Below are 17,380 nucleotides of genomic sequence, written 5' to 3'. Positions count from 1 at the left end.
AAGTGTATTAGAGACATTAACAGTACAACCTTAAATGTTTTTACTCAGAAGTAAGTTCCACTATGTTCAGTAGGGAATACTACCACATAAGTACAAATAAGATTGCAGCCTAAGGCTACAATCCTATGCACATTTTCCTGGGAGTAGGCCCCACTGAACACAATAGGATTTACTTCTGAGTAGACCTGCATAGGATTGGGCTGTCAGGCTGCAATCCTATAACACTTTCCTGGGAGTAAGCCCTACTGAACACAATGAGGCTTATTTCTGAGTAGATAAGCATAGGATTGCACTGTAGCTCAGTTAGGGCCCAAACCTATCCAACTTTCCAGCACCGATGCAACCTCAGTGAAGGCCCGAGGTAAGCGAACAAATGTTCCCTTACCTTGAGGAGGCCTCCAAGACTGTCCCCCCATAGCAGGGTGCAACGCAAACCCCATTGGCACAGCTACATCAGTGCTGGAAATTTGGACAGGATATGGCCCTTAATCCTTACACCAGTAGGCCACTGTTCTTATTCCCCATAATGCAGGTTGGGGGAGATGGACTGTAAATGAGAAAATACCAGCTTGTCTAAGGCCACTGACTGAGATCTGGGCTGAAGTAAAATTTAAACCTTGAACTTCCTGGCTTATGGCTTATTCATGTGACCCTAACTGTCACTAGCGTTCGTTTTCTGCATGTTCATGTAATCAAAATTTACCATCCAAATGTGATCATCTGAAATGTATTGAGTGTCAAATGCATTTTAAAAATTTACAAAATGCAAGTTCACACACAGTTTTCTTTAGATCTGGGTTTCACTGCCACCATCAGATGCAGAGAGAAACCCAGCTCGTTTGGCCTTCAACAGCTGCTTGATCTGCAGAAATCAGCCAGTGAAGCATTTTACAGCACAGAGATAAAAATCTGCTGTAAAAATAATTCCTGAAAAACTGTTAATGGCACAGGTAAATAGACCAGCTGAAAAACTGGCAACCCTATTTCAGCTCCACTTTAGAGTCAGAAGTGGGACCCAATACAGAGATGCTGTTGCTTTGCATAGCTCTGTCCCTGCAGCAGGGGATTGGCTACCACTCATACTTCCTGGGTATACCTACTCCCAGGGAAGCCTATAACTTAATTCCTGGGGGGAAAAGATTATTTTGCGTGCCACTCTGTAGAGGTGGGAGGGGAAGACCCATATTCATTTCAAAAACTCTGATTGGCACAGCCCTTAAGAGAGTAATTTATTCATTGTTTGGAGGTCCTTAAGTGCAGCATAGAATGTGGAAAGGAAGAGACAAACTGAGTCATTTGTATGTCATATTCTTCATTTGAACTCAAATTGCAGTTGATTTTTATATGTACACTACATGCATCATATTAAAACAGTCAGGTATGCTTATTTTCTTGCTTCTTACATTCTGGGGGGGGGCAATTATGGCAAAGGTTCACATCTAAATTCCTATCTCAGTCTGCTTCCATCCCTCATCCCCATTGGAGAGTTCACATACTTATCTCATCAGTATCAAATGATTCATATGCTCTATCCAGGGCCAGTCTTGGGGTGTTTCCTGCATATTTCCCAAGACCAGCTATGCCTTCCCCAGCTCTCCCAAAAGCTCCACCATCCTCACTTGGCATCCAATGTAGTCAAATGCAGAATGAGCAAAGTCTCACTTTACATCAGTCAACTGTTCTTAGCTTAGGACCCCCAAAATCTTGCCACTACCATCCTCTCAGCCTTTTTGCTGATCGTAGCTATCTCTGGACAAGCCAGACAAGATGAAATAGGTCACCTTCAAAATGATTTATTTTAGACATTATTTGCCAGAAGCAAATGTTTTTCATGCACGCCTGGGTTAGGGAAACCCCTTGTCTAAACAAGGGGTCTGGGTAGGGAATTTAAGTCAGCACAAACTCAGGAAGCAAGCTCTAGGTCAGTTCCAAAGAAACATTTGTAAGCTGGGGCAGGTGGATATTTCTGCAAGCTACTGTTGTGGAGTTGGGACCGGAAGATTAGATGCACAACTACTCCTGAGAAAGACAACTTAATTTCTGGGGGTGTGGCCTTAACTGCTGCTTTGGCATTTATAGTTCCTTCTTGGAAGTAGGCACACATTTAATTATGCAAGCCATCTCAATGAGCTTAGCAACAAGTATCTGTGACAGCTGCCTCAAGGATAACTTGCCAATTTTTCCCTTTTTGAAATCATGGCTCATTTATACCTGTGAGTGCCATTATGTATGAAGAATACTCCTCTGACCTGTGATGATGGGTTGCATTAAGTCAACTACAAATTCTATACTTCAAATGTGGCATGACATTGTGTGTGTTTTTGGACTTGGGTCCAGGAGTTTTTTTTAAAAAACAAAAACAGGAGTTTAAAAAAAAAAAAGAGGCAAAAAAAGGAGCCTATGTCTGGGAGTACCAGATGCAGTAGGGGGTCTTGAGCTGTGGGGGTGGATTTGCTCCATTTCTTGCAAGAGAAACTACTGGGAAACCATGGGATATAACTAAAATAAATATTTAAAAAATAATAATAATAATAAAAGGTAAAGAGAGAATTGGAGCTGAGGACTAGACTGTGTGAGCCTTTGGCACTTTCAACTCTCATTCTGCAGTACAGCCAGGACTGTGTGTATGTCATAATTCTGGGAGGGCACAAAAGTTACTCTGGACCTCAGTGGCAGAGCACCTCTTTTGCATTCAGAAGATCTCAGGCTCAACCCCTTGAAACATTAGCAGGTAGGGCTAACAAAAAGCTCTGCCTGAGACCCTAGAATGCTGCTGCCAGTCAATGTAGACAAAACTTAGCTAGATGAACCAATGGTCTGGCTCAGTAGATGATAGTTTCATATGTGCAGCTTTTGAATTTTTTTTAAGGCAAGCTTCTAGCCATGTTGGTTATAGAAATATAATTGAAAATATAGCCAGGGCCTAGTAAAATCTCAGCAGCCAGTTTGCTAGTCAGATTCCCTCCCCCCCAATTGTCCCAAGATTGGGACTTCAGTGCTATATATAGCTCCTGTCCTCCTCCCCATAATCATACAATTTGGTTCTGACTTGGCTGGACTACCCCATGCCCTCTCCTACCATCCACAGTGCCCAAGGAAGCAATGCGTTTGAAGACACTATGTGACTTTAAAATGGGAGGTGGGCTAGAGCTTGCCACTTTTCTGCCACTTCCTGCTGAGATGGGGCCAGAGGAGAAGAGGCTCTTTACACCATCTCTGGCTCTCTCATGCAGCACCAAGATGACTCCACAACTTTTCATTCTTGCTCAATGAGACAGAAGCAGCTTTGTCTGCACAAACCCAGTCACTTCCATCATCACCATCCCTATTAAGTTCCCTAAAGCAGTACGGGGGAAGCAGCAGGAGGGGACAGTCACAGCTCCCCAGCCTGCTCCAGAACCACCTTGCCAGGGTGACTAGACTCTGTCCATGCCACCGATGCAAAGCCATGCCCAGAAATGTGGTCCACATGCCCAAGACCCTCCAAGTCTGCATGTGTCCCCTCTGAGAAGGCCTCTGTGCCATTGCTCAAGATGGCCTCTCCTGCCTTGTGAGGCTGCGAGAGTACGCGGCTTCCGATTAATCTGCTGAGGGTTGTGCTTTGCCCATCATGTGGTTCATGTGCATATTCCATCCAAAGGGGCTTCTCGGGCTCTTTGGGAGTCAGGCCAGCATCTTTTGCCAGGGAATACACAACTCTGGAAGAAGCATCATCATGGAGGGACCTGGAAAAGACTGGGGGGAGGGGGAGAGACAACAAGACATGACCAGCATTAGCAAAAGGGAGGGATAAAAGGCATGGCAAGCATTAGCAAAGGATGGTTTGCCTATCTATCTTCTGGGAGCCGAAGACTGATAAGAACATAAGAACAGCCCCACTGGATCAGGCCATAGGCCCATCTAGTCCAGCTTCCTGTATCTCACAGCGGCCCACCAAATGCCCAGGGAGCACACCAGATAACAAGAGACCTCATCCTGGTGCCCTCCCCTACATCTGGCATTCTGACTTAACCCATTCCTAAAATCAGGAGGTTGCGCATACTCATCATGGCTTGTACCCCATAATGGATTTTTCCTCCAGAAACTCGTCCAATCCCTTTTTAAAGGCGTCTAGGCTAGACGCCAGCACCACATCCTGTGGCAAGGAGTTCCACAGACCGACCACACGCTGAGTAAAGAAATATTTTCTTTTGTCTGTCCTAACCTGCCCAACACTCAATTTTAGTGGATGTCCCCTGGTTCTGGTATTATGTGAGAGTGTAAAGAGCATCTCCCTATCCACTCTGTCCATCCCCTGCATAATTTTGTATGTCTCAATCATGTCCCCCCTCAAGCGTCTCTTTTCTAGGCTGAAGAGGCCCAAACGCCGTAGCCTTTCCTCATAAGGAAGGTGCCCCAGCCCCGTAATCATCTTAGTCGCTCTCTTTTGCACCTTTTCCATTTCCACTATGTCTTTTTTGAGATGCGGCGACCAGAACTGGACACAATACTCCAGGTGTGGCCTTACCATAGATCTGTACAACGGTATTATAATACTAGCCATTTTGTTCTCAATACCCTTCCTAATGATCCCAAGCATAGAATTGGCCTTCTTCACTGCCGCCGCACATTGGGTCAACACTTTCATCGACCTGTCCACCACCACCCCAAGATCTCTCTCCTGATCTGTCACAGACAGCTCAGAACCCATCAGCCTATATCTAAAGTTTTGATTTTTTGCCCCAATGTGCATGACTTTACACTTACTGACATTGAAGTGCATCTGCCATTTTGCTGCCCATTCTGCCAGTCTGGAGAGATCCTTCTGGAGCTCCTCACAATCACTTCTGGTCTTTACCACTCGGAAAAGTTTGTTGTCGTCTGCAAACTTAGCCACTTCACTGCTCAACCCTGTCTCCAGGTCATTTATGAAGAGGTTGAAAAGCACCGGTCCCAGGACAGATCCTTGGGGCACACCGCTTTTCACCTCTCTCCATTGTGAAAATTGCCCATTGACACCCACTCTCTGCTTCCTGGCCTCCAACCAGTTCTCAATCCACGAGAGGACCTGTCCTCTAATTCCCTGACTGTGGAGTTTTTTCAGTAGCCTTTGGTGAGGGACCGTGTCAAACGCCTTCTGAAAGTCTGATGATGTGCCTCTATTGATCCTTGCTCCCTGGTCACTTGCTCAAACATCTCAGTAGGCTGTGATCTCTGCTCCAGTATCAGGAAGCTTTGTTGTCATATGCAGACACAGATTCCATAAAATGTATGGAATCAGAGGGGCTGAATAGAAGCTCCATCTCAAAAATCCAAGACATTTTTTTCAATGCTGGCTGTGAACTCTGCATTTAGCTTTGTTCTAACACAGTGTTTCCCAACCAGTGGTATGGGTGCCACCAGTGGTATTTGAGGTGGTGTCTAGTGGTATTCACGGAATCCCTGAACATCCACTGCCTGGCAGCAAGACCAGTAATGTGACACAACAAACAGCAATAGGAGAATCGGCTCAGCCAAAGCATGCTTTTCGTGCTTGAAAACCCACCCACTCGGAGCCTCTTACTGGTGTTTGTTGCATTGCATCTGGCCTCCCAACCCAGAAGTATCTGCAATGATGTCATCACCAGTCACCAGTTACGCCTGGTGCACAAACCCAGTCACTTCCATCATCACCATCCCTATTAAGTTCCCTAAAGCAGTACGGGAGAAGCAGCAGGAGGGGACAGCTTCATGTTCTTATGAGTTCGGGCTGCCTTGATTACTATGAGTGGGCAAAGTTCACAGCGGCCAAGGATTCTTAACTAAAGCACAATCATGTTCCTTGATATCTGGGAATCGCTCTCTCCAGCCTTTGGAAGGCAACGTCCTCTGTCCAGCTAGAGTAAAGGCAGACAGACAGGTCCAAGCTGGTTCTGTAGTTTGATTTTCATGGGAGGCAAATGGGACTTTTTAGCAGGAAAAGGCGAAAACTACAGTGCTACCCTGGGGGTGGAAGCAGTGATTCTCTGGGACTCCACATCAGGGTTCTGATGTCACCTTTTGGGAATCTGCTTGCTCCCAACATGCTCTGCTCTCATAAACAAACCGAATATTACAACAGTGCTATAAGTCTACAAGACTACCCTAACCCTTCAAAAAAAAAAAAAAAAAAAAAAGCTAACTCCCCTCAGTGCTGCTGGGGGCTCTGGAATTCATCTTTGTTACTCACCTCTCACAGGTGCAAAGTCACCTTGTGTCTCAGCTTTGCCGCGGGCAAAAGGGCTGATGGTTGGAAAGATGAACAGGCCAAAGGAAAGCAGCAGGACCTGAGAGCCAGAAAGAGAAAGCAGAATCAGGCATGGGCAAGTTCAACTCTTGAGCTTTGTACACAGGGAGCCAAGGAGCTCCTGAAATCAAGTTACAGTGCACTAGCTAACGTGGCTTTAAAAGGGAACGAGACAAATTCATAGATGAGGAGAAGGTTGGAAGGGCCACCAACAGCTACTAACCATGAAAGCTAAGTTAATCCTCCATGCCACTGTCAAAACAGTTGCTCAGAGAGTCTTCATATTCCACTTGTGGGTTTCCCATGGGATGTATGATGAGAAACTGTTGGAAATGGGATGCTAGACTGGATGGGTCCTTGATCTGATCTAGCAGAACACTTTGAATGTCATCTAGTCAAAGTTTCTCATTCAAATCCCTGAAAGACTCCACTCCAGCAAGCCCAAAAGGCAGGGTGTTCTACAGCCTCTGTTAACACAGCTTCTTCTGTTACTGAATTGTTACACCCCCACTTAATGTTTTGTTAAAATGTTCTTTGTCTCGCTTAGTTCTACTGATTCTTGATAATTCCTCAGCAGATGGAGTGAGCAAATTTTTTTTTTTCAGCAGCAGTGTCAGTAGAAAAAAAAGGGTATGGTCTTGGGTTCTCATCCCTCATCTCCCAACTATATGTATATAGTACCACCCATTCCCATCTGTGGTTGTACCCTTCTTTAAAAACAAAAAAGACAACCCTGTACTACATATGAAGACATATCTCTGAACACATGTAGAGTGCCTTTCCTTGCAACTATCCTATATGAAATGGTCACCACTCAATGGTAGAGAATGTGCTTTGCATGCAGAACACTCTCAGTTCAATTGGTGACATTTCCCATTAAAAGCCTCCAGCAGCCAGGTTAGGAAAGGTCTTTCTTTGCTCCAGACTCTAGAGAGCTGCTGCCAGACAGATGAGACACTGGGCCAGAAGTAATACTAATGGCATGACCCTAGGGAAGGCAGCTTCACAAGATCATACAAAAAGTCCATAGCTATGCTCAATTCACTGTTAGAATACATACTTTGCATGTAGAAGGTTCCTAGTTCAATCCCCAGCATAATCTCCCAAGTATATTCTTCCATGCCCTAGCCCACCCTTGATAGCACCCTGGAAACACTGTCCCAAGAACATTTGGGAAACTTTTTTAAAGCTTTAAAGTCCTGCCATACCTGAGCGTGCCTCTACATTTTCACAACTAAATACGTATATTCCCCTAAGCGCCTCCATTTCATCTTCTTCTCTCTAGCACAGGGGTCTCTAAAATACAGCCTGGATGCTACATCCAGCCCACCACAAGATTTTATCTAGACCAGAGGTGCCCAAACCCCGGCCCTGGGGCCACTTGCGGCCCTCGAGGCCTCTCAATGCAGCCCTCAGGGAGCCCCCAGTCTCCAATGAGCACCTGGCCCTCTGGAGATTTGTTGGAGTCCACACTGGCCGGACGCAACTGCTCTCAGTGTGAGGGCAACTGTTTGCCCTCTCGCATGAGCTGTGGGATGAGAGCTCCCTCCACTGCTTGCTGTTTCATGTCTGTGATGCAGTAGCAGCAGCAAAGGAAAGGCCAGTCTTGCTTTGAGCAAGGCCTTTTATAGGCCTTGAGCTATTGCAAGACCTTCATTCATTCATATAAGTTCATCTGTAATATATTCATTTATGTAAATTTATGTAAATTTATTCAAATTTTAAGTGTAAATTAATTCTTTTTTACCCTGGCCCCTGACACAGTGTCAGAGAGACGATGTGGCCCTCCTGCCAAAAACTTTGGACACCCCTGATCTAGACCATAGCAACTTAAAATATTTTTTCCCCAACCACGCAGTCAGGCAATTAACATGTGCAGTTCTGTCTGCCACACTCCTTTCTATTCTTACGTGAATGGTCAGAATGGTGTCATCCTGGCTAACCCTCATTTCAGTCACCCAGGCCATATGCTGTAAGACCCTCAAACCATAATTATTCAGTGTTAACCTCACCCCTGCTTATAAAACAAATTAGGTCTCTATATGTTGACTTTTCAACAATGCCGTAAAACTATCACAGTGAGGAAGCATCATTTTTGCACATGCATAAACAAATCATAACAAAATGGGTTTTGCAACAGATCAGACAGAGCCAGTGTGCTCTGCATCGCTCTCCTCCACCCTATATATAACAGATTTATTTTTGGCCCGCAAAAATATGTAAAATATATGATGTGTCCCTCCTACTGAAAAATTGGAGACCCCTGTTCTAGCACAACATAGGCTCAGCCTTTGTTGTAATGCGGTTTCCTTCCAAAGCCTTATTACCAGGAGTTCTGTCTTGGAGAGATAAAAAATTAGAACTATCTCCCATGACTCCCTACCACTACATACATCATCCCCCACATACCGCCACACAAGTGCCTGTCTGAGCTGCTTTGCTGCTGGAATGAATCACCAAAGCTTGAAGTTTCTTCAGCTGTTGTAGCAGAGACCTGGAAGCAAACAAAACATACAATGTCACCCAGGGCTTGCCCAGAACCTCCTGCCCAATGATATGCCAGCTTCTGCTCTTCCCACACTAACATTTTAGCTCAGCTCTCCCCCCCCCCCCCACATTTCATCTTCCTCTCTATTCCACTTTCCCTTTTTCAATCCAGAGAGGGGAAGAAGGAAGAGTAGTGGAGTCAAGTAAGACAGCCCCACAGTGGAGTCAAGAGATGGACAGCCCCACATCTGCTGCCTGAGGCAATGGCTTCAGTTGGCCTCATGGTTGGGCCAGCCCTGATGTCATCTCAGTCCTTTGAACAATAAAAAAATTAGATAGGATGATACCTTGTACGTATGAAACTACCTTATACTGAGTCACTTAGGCCAGTACTTACTCAGACTCAGTGGCAGATCTGGAGGGGGCAGGGGGTGCAAATGCCCAAAGTGCCAGGAATTTAGGTGCCCAGAGATGGCACTGCAACCCGCCCCCTCCCTGCCACCAACTTTTTAATTGATCTGGAACCATGCCCACAGTGGTTGCAGCAGTGCAGCCATGTGGCCGCGGTTCCGTGCTGATCTGAAAGCCACACTCCTCCCTTTTCTTTAAAGAGGAGGAGAGGCAGGCAGACCTCCAATGAGAGATGAACCATGCCTGGAGTGACTGTACTCTTGCAGCTGCTCTAGGTACCATTCCTGAGAGGGGAGGAGAGGAGGGCAACCCTCAGAACAGCTGAGGAGCCCACCCAGCAGGAAGCAGTGCATGTCTCCTCCAATTTCAGAGGAGGCCTGTGCCACTTCAAGCCCCAAAGGAGCCATTCGCACTGCTCCTAGTAGTACAGACGGCTCCTTCTGAGCTTTCTCATGCCGCTGGAAGGTGCCCAGGAGGCAGGCGGTACCAGTGGCGTGAAAAAGCTCTGTTGGAGCGTGGGTTGCCCCCTCCCCCCTTTTTCTCAAAGGGGGAATGGAGAAGGTGGTGTGCCAGAGGTAACTGCAGTGATGATAACATGACCACAATTACTTCCGGTTAGGGGACGGCAAGTGGGATAGTGGGCCCTGGCAGGAAAACCATCAGGAACGCCACTGCTCAGACTAGAAGCAGCTTGCAGATTTTGCTAGGTACTGAACCCAGGACCTTCTGCTGCAACACAAGGGCTCTATGACTAGGCTATGCCCCCTGATCATTTTACCTACTTTGTATCTCCTTTTATTGGAACCTACCTGGTGAATACTGTCAGCTGGCATTTCAGAGATGCTAAGAGCTTCAGCATCCTCCTTACCCCTACCCAATACCCTGGGAGGAGCTGGATTGCCAAAGCAGCCAACTTACAAGTTCTGCTTCTCCAAGTGAACAACTTTTCGTTGCAGCTCCTGATTCTGAGTTGTACAGGCAGACATCCTGGAAGGAAACAAAGCCAGCAGAGGTAAATGCAAAGAACTCTGCAGCAAAAGCCAACAGACAAGGAATGAGTTCTGCTAGTTAACAAGATCAGCACAAGAATTATATCTTTCATGAGACTGGTTCAGCCACATGCAAATACATCAACACAGGGGAAGGGAAAATAATTGTGGGTAGGGATGTGCAAAGCCTGCCCCCTTATTTCTACAAGTTTTCCACTTTTCCATTTATCCATGGAAACAACCTTCTTGCCTTAGGGACTGTGGGCATAAACCACATGCTTATCAGCTTGTGTTTCCAAACATATATCCAACAGAAGATACTGTCAGTAGTATGGGCATGTGGATATAAATGAGGGAAGTGTCCATTACTTTGAATAGGATGTACATTCAGACGTGCATCCCACTGAAAGCAGGGGACAACATTTGCACTAGGTGTGCATCTGGACACATACCCCATTTTGTGTACCCACCTGCAGATAATTTCCCCCTCCCCAATGAAGTATACAACTATACAAAAGGGGCCATTCTAAGACAGTTGCCCATGCCAGTGAAACTAGAAATCAGCATCAGAAATCAAAACTTGCAGATTTCAGCCTCTCTAGTCAGTGGCGTAGCTAGCGGGGGGCAGGGGGTGGTCTGCCCTGGGTGCCACCCTTGGGGGGTGACACCACAAATGCCCCAACATCGCTAACATCACAGAGGTTTGGAATAACCCCATCATGCTATACACTGTTGGATGCAGAATTTCCAGCGGAATACAATGCAAAAAACCTGATTGAAATATCTCCTTTCCATTAAAAGTTATGGCCAGAAAATCAGAAACAAAAAAAATGTATGGAACCCTATGGAAAATGAAACCGAGCCATATTGCGCATTTATGCGTGAGTAGGCGAACTTGCCATAGTTCATCGGAAAAGGCAGGCTGAGAGGAATCCAATGACACCAGAATTATTCCTATCCAATGAAAGCAGCCCCCAAAAAACACCCAAGAAGGAAGTCCCTCCCTCCATGCAGACAAATGTAGTGAGCCCTATGGAAAGCGAAAGTAAGCCACAAGGTCGCATTTACTCATAAGTAAGCAAAAGTGCCTTGGCTCCTGGTTAAGTCAGGCAAAGGGGAATGTAAGGCTAGCTGCATGGTCCCAATCCGATGAAAGTGGAGCTCAACAAATGCTCCAGAAGGCAGCACCCCCAAAGAATAAAACAGAGGCTTCAGCTGGTAAGGTCCATTTTATTTGTTTTTAGACTTGCAAAGCCAGGTGGGTCCTGATAGAGCTATGCTTGAAATATAAGAATTTACACTGAACTGGGCACTGAGGAGGGCTGAAAATCTCACTGATTATTTTTTTTTTTGGGTGGGGGGGTGTTCTTGCAGGCAGGCTACAGAGAAAAATCACTTGGTGGAACAGAGCTGGCATCCCCTTATTTAATTATTTGTTTTTCTTTAATTATTTATACTTATTTATTTTATTGTGTTTGATGGTGTCACTTCCAGCCATGACATCACTTCCAGTGGGTCCTGGACAGATTGTCATTCTAAAAAGTAGGTCTCAGTGTTAAATGTTTGAGAACCACTGCCTTAACTCAAAACAGGTCAATTAGACATTTGGGGGGGGGGTGACACCCTAGTGACCAAAATTCTGGAAATCATTGCTTTTAGGAGTAATACTATCATATTAAATACCATTTGATGCAGAATTTCATCCATTGCTTGTGGGGAAATAGTCACTACATTTATTTTCTGGCCATTATTATTATTCATTTCAAATCCTGAGCTGCTTAGAGGAAGGGTGGTATAAAAATGGGAATGAATTAATAATCAATTAATACTTACTTAATTAATTAATTATTCATTCATTCATTCACATTAATTAATTAATTCACATAATTAATTATGTGAATTCACATAATTCACATAATTAATTAATTATGTCATATGGAGTGACAAAAATTTATGGGCCCCGGCTATCAAATGACCTAGCTACACCACCATCTCTAGTTGTGTGAATCCACTTTAGGTTCTGCTTCACGTGTGGTGCTGCTGGTGCTAAGCAAATTTTGTTATGGCTGTAATGTGTAAGAGGATAAAAACTGGCACTTGCCAATCTGTCTGTAAACCATCATGGGGCTTCTGGCCAAACCGCTGTGATGTTGGGAAATGTCCATGAATGTTATAGCTGCTTGGGGCGAGCTGTCAGTAAAACAAACGTGTTGAAAAAATGGCACAATGTTTGGGTAAGTGGAGGGATCTGAAAGTTCAGTTTGGCTGAAATTAAAATTTAACCCAGGTCTTAAGGACAGGTTGTTCTGTCTACGGTTGCCAAAGAGACAGAAAGTCCAGGGCAGATGAAACCAAGTGAAAATGGAGATGACATTGAGGAGGTAGCCTTACATATAGTGGGAGGGGCACTGTGTGCCACAGGACGTGCAGTGAGAGTGTGACAGGTGAGGCATAACCACCCCATCATAGTCCATGGAAAAGCACTGCAGCTGCCCTGCCCTGAGGAGGATCTCCTTACACTTGAAAAAGCTGGTGTAAGGAGAGCCTCCTCGGGTGTAAGCAGGCAGGGGAGTTGCTTTTCAATGGACTACAATGGGGTAGTTCTGCCTCACCTGGACCGCACGTCCCTGGTGTGCCACTTGTGGGAAAGAGCAGTGTTGCTTTGGAGGCTGAGAGAGCAAAGAACTAAAAGGTAGCAAATCTAAGCTGAATTTCCCATTCTGATCTGAGTCAGCCAGTTGGTTGATCTACTGCCTAGCAAGACTTCAAGTGCACAGAAACTCCCCACACAACTTGCCACCATCATCAGATGCTGGGGAAACAGGAATGAAAAGAATGGGAAGGGATGCCTTACCGGCTTTCCAAACCATCGATATATTCCTTCTTCTTCTTCCGACTTTCTTGTGCAGATTGTTTGTTCCGTATCTTTCTGCGGATTTTCTTCAGCACCCTCTCCTCATACTGGCAGATGCAAAGGGCACAGTTTAACAAATAGCTTCTAGCCATGTGGGGCTCTGAGTTAGACATGTGTATTACAGCCTGCCTTGGGTGAAGGTGGATGGCATGTCTAAATAGAAAGGCTGCCTCTCTCCTGTGAAGATTAAAGCAGTTGTAATAGTCGAGCACTGAGTGAGTACCTTGCAGTGCAATCCTATGCATAGAAGTTACCATCACTGTGTTCAATGGGGCTTATTCCCAGGAACGTATGTATACTATTGCAGTCTTCGTTTACCCTTCTCCTAAACCAGAGAACTCTCTGTCCAGTATCCTGCTTCCCACAGTGGCCTGCCAGATGTTTTTGGGAAACCCAGAAGTGGGACACATAGGCAAACGGTCCTCTCTCACTGTTGCTTACCAGCAACTGACATTCATATGTGTCAACATATATTCAATGCAGGATGATCACTAGTGCGATCCAGAGGATACTTCAGCAGTGCCAAGGGCTCTGGGGCAGCTCTTGTCCACCTTAGTGAGGCTTGTGCAGCTAGGATAACATCCCAGTGAATTGTGTCCCATGTTAGGGTAAAGGGGAAAGATGCCAACTGATTTTCCCATGTCTGTTACCAAAAGGGTTTGGGCCAGCCAGCCCTGACTGAAAATTGCAGGCTTTGTTCTGCTTTTCCTGTGACTCTCAATAAGTTTGCAAAGTGAATCATGTCAACTAATCCTGGAGTAATTTGACAGGAGATTCATTATGCTCCACTGAAGTAACTGTTGGCATTGCTGAGCCAATTTGAGGAACGCTGCTTTGATCCAGCAGTTCAGCTCATGCAATTTGTATGTTATTCTAATGACCAGAAAAGAAGCAGGAAAAAGATCATAAAGGATATTGAGATTTCCTAGACACAGTTTACATGTCCCTGGGGAGAACAGTCTTGAATGTTTGGGAAGCAGGATGCTGGACAGAGAGTTCTCTGGTTTGATCCAGCAAAGCAACTCTTACCTCTTGGCCAGTGTACCCTGTAAGTACCCTGTATGTGTAGCCATACACCTCCACCCAAGAGTTATAAAGGAACTGAAGAATGAAGTTGCTGATCTCTTGGCTAAAATATGCAGCTTGTCCCTTAAAACGGCCGCGGTGCCGGAAGATTGGAGGATAGCAAATGTCACACTGATCTTTAAAAAGGGAAGGAGAGGGGACCTGGGAAATTATAGGCCAGTCATTCTCACGTCTGTTCCAGGTAAGATGGTGGAATCCACTGGAATGCTTCATCAAAGATAAAATCTTAAAACACAAAGAAGAACAAGCCTTGCTGAGGGAGAATCAGCATGGCTTCTGTAAGGGTAAGTCTTGCCTCACAAACCTTTTAGAATTCTTTGAAAAGGTCAACAGGCATGTGGATGCAGGAGAACCCGTGGACATTATATATCTGGACTTTCAGAAGGCATTTGACATGGTCCCTCACCAAAGACTGCTGAGGAAGCTCCACAGTCCGGGAATTAGAGGGCAGGTCCTCTCCTGGATTAGGAACTAGTTGAGGTCCAGGAAGCAGAGAGTGGGTGTCAATGGCCAGTTTTCACAATGGAGAGAGGTGAAAAGCGATGTGCCCCAAGGATCTGTCCTGGGACCAGTGCTTTCCAACCTCTTCATAAATGACCCCGAGGCAGGGCTAAGCAGCACGGTGGCCAAGTTTGCAGATGACACCAAACTTTTTCCGAGTGGTGAAGACCAGAAGAGATTGTGAAGAGCTCCAGAAGGATCTCTCCAGACTGGCAGAATGGGCAGCAAAATGGCAGATGCGTTTCAATGTAAGTAAGTTTAAAGTCATGCACATTGGGGCAAAAAAATCAAAATTCCACATATAGGCTAATGGGATCTGAGCTGTCTGTGACAGATCAGGAGAAAGATCTTGGGGTCCATGTGGACAGCTCAATGAAAGTGTTGACCAAATGCGCGGCGGCAGTAAAGAAGGCTAATTCCATGCTTGGGATCATTAGGAAAGGCATTGAGAATAAGACAGCTAATATTGTAATGTCGTTGTACAAATCAATGATAGGGCCATTGCATAATCTACCTGCGGAACTCACTGTCACAAGAAACCTTTGATGGTAGCTGACTTGCAAGACTCATTAGAAAAGGTATTGAGAACAAAACAGCTAATATTATAATGCCGTTGTACAAATCGATGGTAAGGCCACACCTGGAGTATTGTATCCAGTTCTGGTCGCCACATCTCAAAAAGGACATAGTGGAAATGGAAAAGGTGCAAAAGAGAGCAACTAAGAGGATTGCTGGGGCACCTTCCTTATGAGGAAAGGCTAGAGCGTTTGGGCCTGTTCAGTCTAGAAAAGAGGCGCCTGAGGGGGGACATGATTGGGACATACAAAATCATGCAGGGGATGAACAGAGAGGATAGAGAGACACTCTTTTCCCTCTCGCATAACACAAGAACCAGGGGACATCCACGAAAGCTGAGTGTTGGGAGAGTTAGGACAGACTGAAGAAAATATTTATTTACTCAGTGTGTAATTAGTTTGTGGAACTCTTTGCCACAAGAAGTAGTTATAGCATCTTGCCTGGATGCCTTTAAGAGGGGATTGGACAAATTTCAGGAGAAGAAGTTCATTACAGGTTACAAGTCACAGTAGGTATGTGCAAGCTCTTGGTTTTAGAGGCAAACTGCCTCTGACTACCAGATGCAGGGGAGGGCACCAGGACACAGGTTGTGCCTGTTGTCTTGTGTGCTCCCTGGGGCATTTGGTGGGCCACTGTGAGATACAGGAAGCTGGACTAGATGTGCCTTTGGCTTGATCCAGCGGGGCTCTTCTTATGTTCTTATGACCATGCTGAGCTCCACACAGCCTGGAGCAGGGCAACCCAGAAGTTCGGTGATGATGCAATGACATCATCACCAAATGTCTGGGGACAGCATCATGACCCAGTTGCACACTGTGCAGCTGAAGGGGGGGGTTCATGCACTTGTGTGGGCCCCTTAAATATAGCCCTTGACCAGTTTTCCTAGGCTTCCATGTGGTAAGAATTCAGTGTCATAGCTTCTTACCTTGGTGAGGGGCAGCTGGGTGGGCAGCATCAACCCTTCTTTGGCCAACAGTTTTTTCTCATCCTCTGTTAGAACCAGTTCCTGGCAACTTCTAGGGCTTTGCTTCATCAGGGATGGATTCATGGTCTGCTGATGCTATAACATCACAAGGTGGTTAGTATTCCAATGGAAAAAGTATGGGCCAAGAGCATTCTAGAACAGTGGTTCCCAAACTGTGGGACAGGTTCCCAAACTTGTGAGACTCACAAGTGAGTTGAAACCCAGTTTTTGGTGGGTCACAAAACTGACAAGCTGATAGCTGACAAGGAGCCCTATGGAAAGTGAAGCTGAGCCACATATGCCTGTTTACTCACAGGCAGATGTGCATCAGCATGTTCAACAAGGTCTCCTACAGAGCAACCCTATACAGGTTTACACAGAAGTAAGTTCCATTGCAGTCAGTGAGATTTACATTCAGGAAAGTGTGTATAAAATTGCAGCCCTAGTACATTCATACTAGTTGTTGCTGTTCTTTGAAAAAGAAGATGGGGCCATACTTGTAGCTGTAAACCTGATACTTCCCCCCTCCCCCAGCCTATACTGTCTGGTGGGTCAAAAACAAGGCATATTAAGTACTAATTTCTATGGTTTTAAAATGTTTTTAAATGTTTTGTTCCACAATCATTTTGCTTTTCAAATAAACGCCTCTCTTTTTTTTTTTAATTGACATACATTTTGCCCTGAGAATTCAAAAGACTGCTCCGACCCATCTCAACTAGAGACTGTAGGATCTATGCAGCTTTATACTATACAAAAACTTCGTGCTTGGAGGCAGTAGTTTGATGGCTAACATTTGCTGAGCTGAAAAAGGAAGTTCTGGAGTAGCATCTTGGAATTACAGGCTGGGAAATCACCCGGTGTTACAGCAACTTGCTCTGACTAATTTGTTCAAGTAGAAAGGCCTTGTGATAAATGTTAATTCCTTAGGTCTGCCATTTAACTCCCATTTCAATATGCATCTTGGGTATATATACCATGATACCTAAAGCCAGATGTAGATGGATGGATAGGTTCTTGCTACTCACAATCTCGCAGCTGTTTGACAGCAGAAGGTCCTTCACAGTCAATGTGCACGAGGGTGCTGGCAGGTGGATAGAGGTTAGCTTTTGTCTCTCCTCAGGATAAAATCCTGCATCCCACATATCTGCAGAGGAAAAGAAGAAACCTATTGATCATTTCATTCTAACCTGAAGCACATGAAAATTGGG

General features: G+C 45.3%; 1 protein-coding gene across 4 annotated transcripts in view; it reads right to left on the bottom strand.

Annotated features, from left to right (window-relative positions):
• Window positions 1–1,295: 1,295 nt before the first annotated feature.
• Window positions 1,296–17,380, bottom strand: part of CREB3L3 (cAMP responsive element binding protein 3 like 3) — a 34,131-nt gene continuing 18,046 nt past the window's right edge. For all 4 annotated transcript variants that reach the window (XM_066635783.1, XM_066635782.1, XM_066635785.1 and 1 more), the window contains 7 exons: window positions 17,198–17,316; window positions 16,134–16,268; window positions 12,986–13,092; window positions 10,061–10,129; window positions 8,654–8,738; window positions 6,188–6,284; window positions 1,296–3,735 (listed from right to left, as the gene is read on the bottom strand). In XM_066635783.1, the coding sequence (XP_066491880.1) occupies window positions 3,374–3,735; window positions 6,188–6,284; window positions 8,654–8,738; window positions 10,061–10,129; window positions 12,986–13,092; window positions 16,134–16,268; window positions 17,198–17,316 (974 nt within the window). In that variant the 3' untranslated portion in view covers window positions 1,296–3,373. The remainder of the gene's footprint in view (window positions 3,736–6,187; window positions 6,285–8,653; window positions 8,739–10,060; window positions 10,130–12,985; window positions 13,093–16,133; window positions 16,269–17,197; window positions 17,317–17,380) is intronic.

The sequence above is a fragment of the Tiliqua scincoides genome, chromosome 8 (assembly GCF_035046505.1).
Source record: "Tiliqua scincoides isolate rTilSci1 chromosome 8, rTilSci1.hap2, whole genome shotgun sequence".
Classification (NCBI taxonomy): Eukaryota; Metazoa; Chordata; class Lepidosauria; order Squamata; family Scincidae; genus Tiliqua; species Tiliqua scincoides.
The sequence above is the reverse complement of the archived record's forward strand: the minus strand, read 5'-3'. Positions and strand labels throughout refer to the sequence as shown.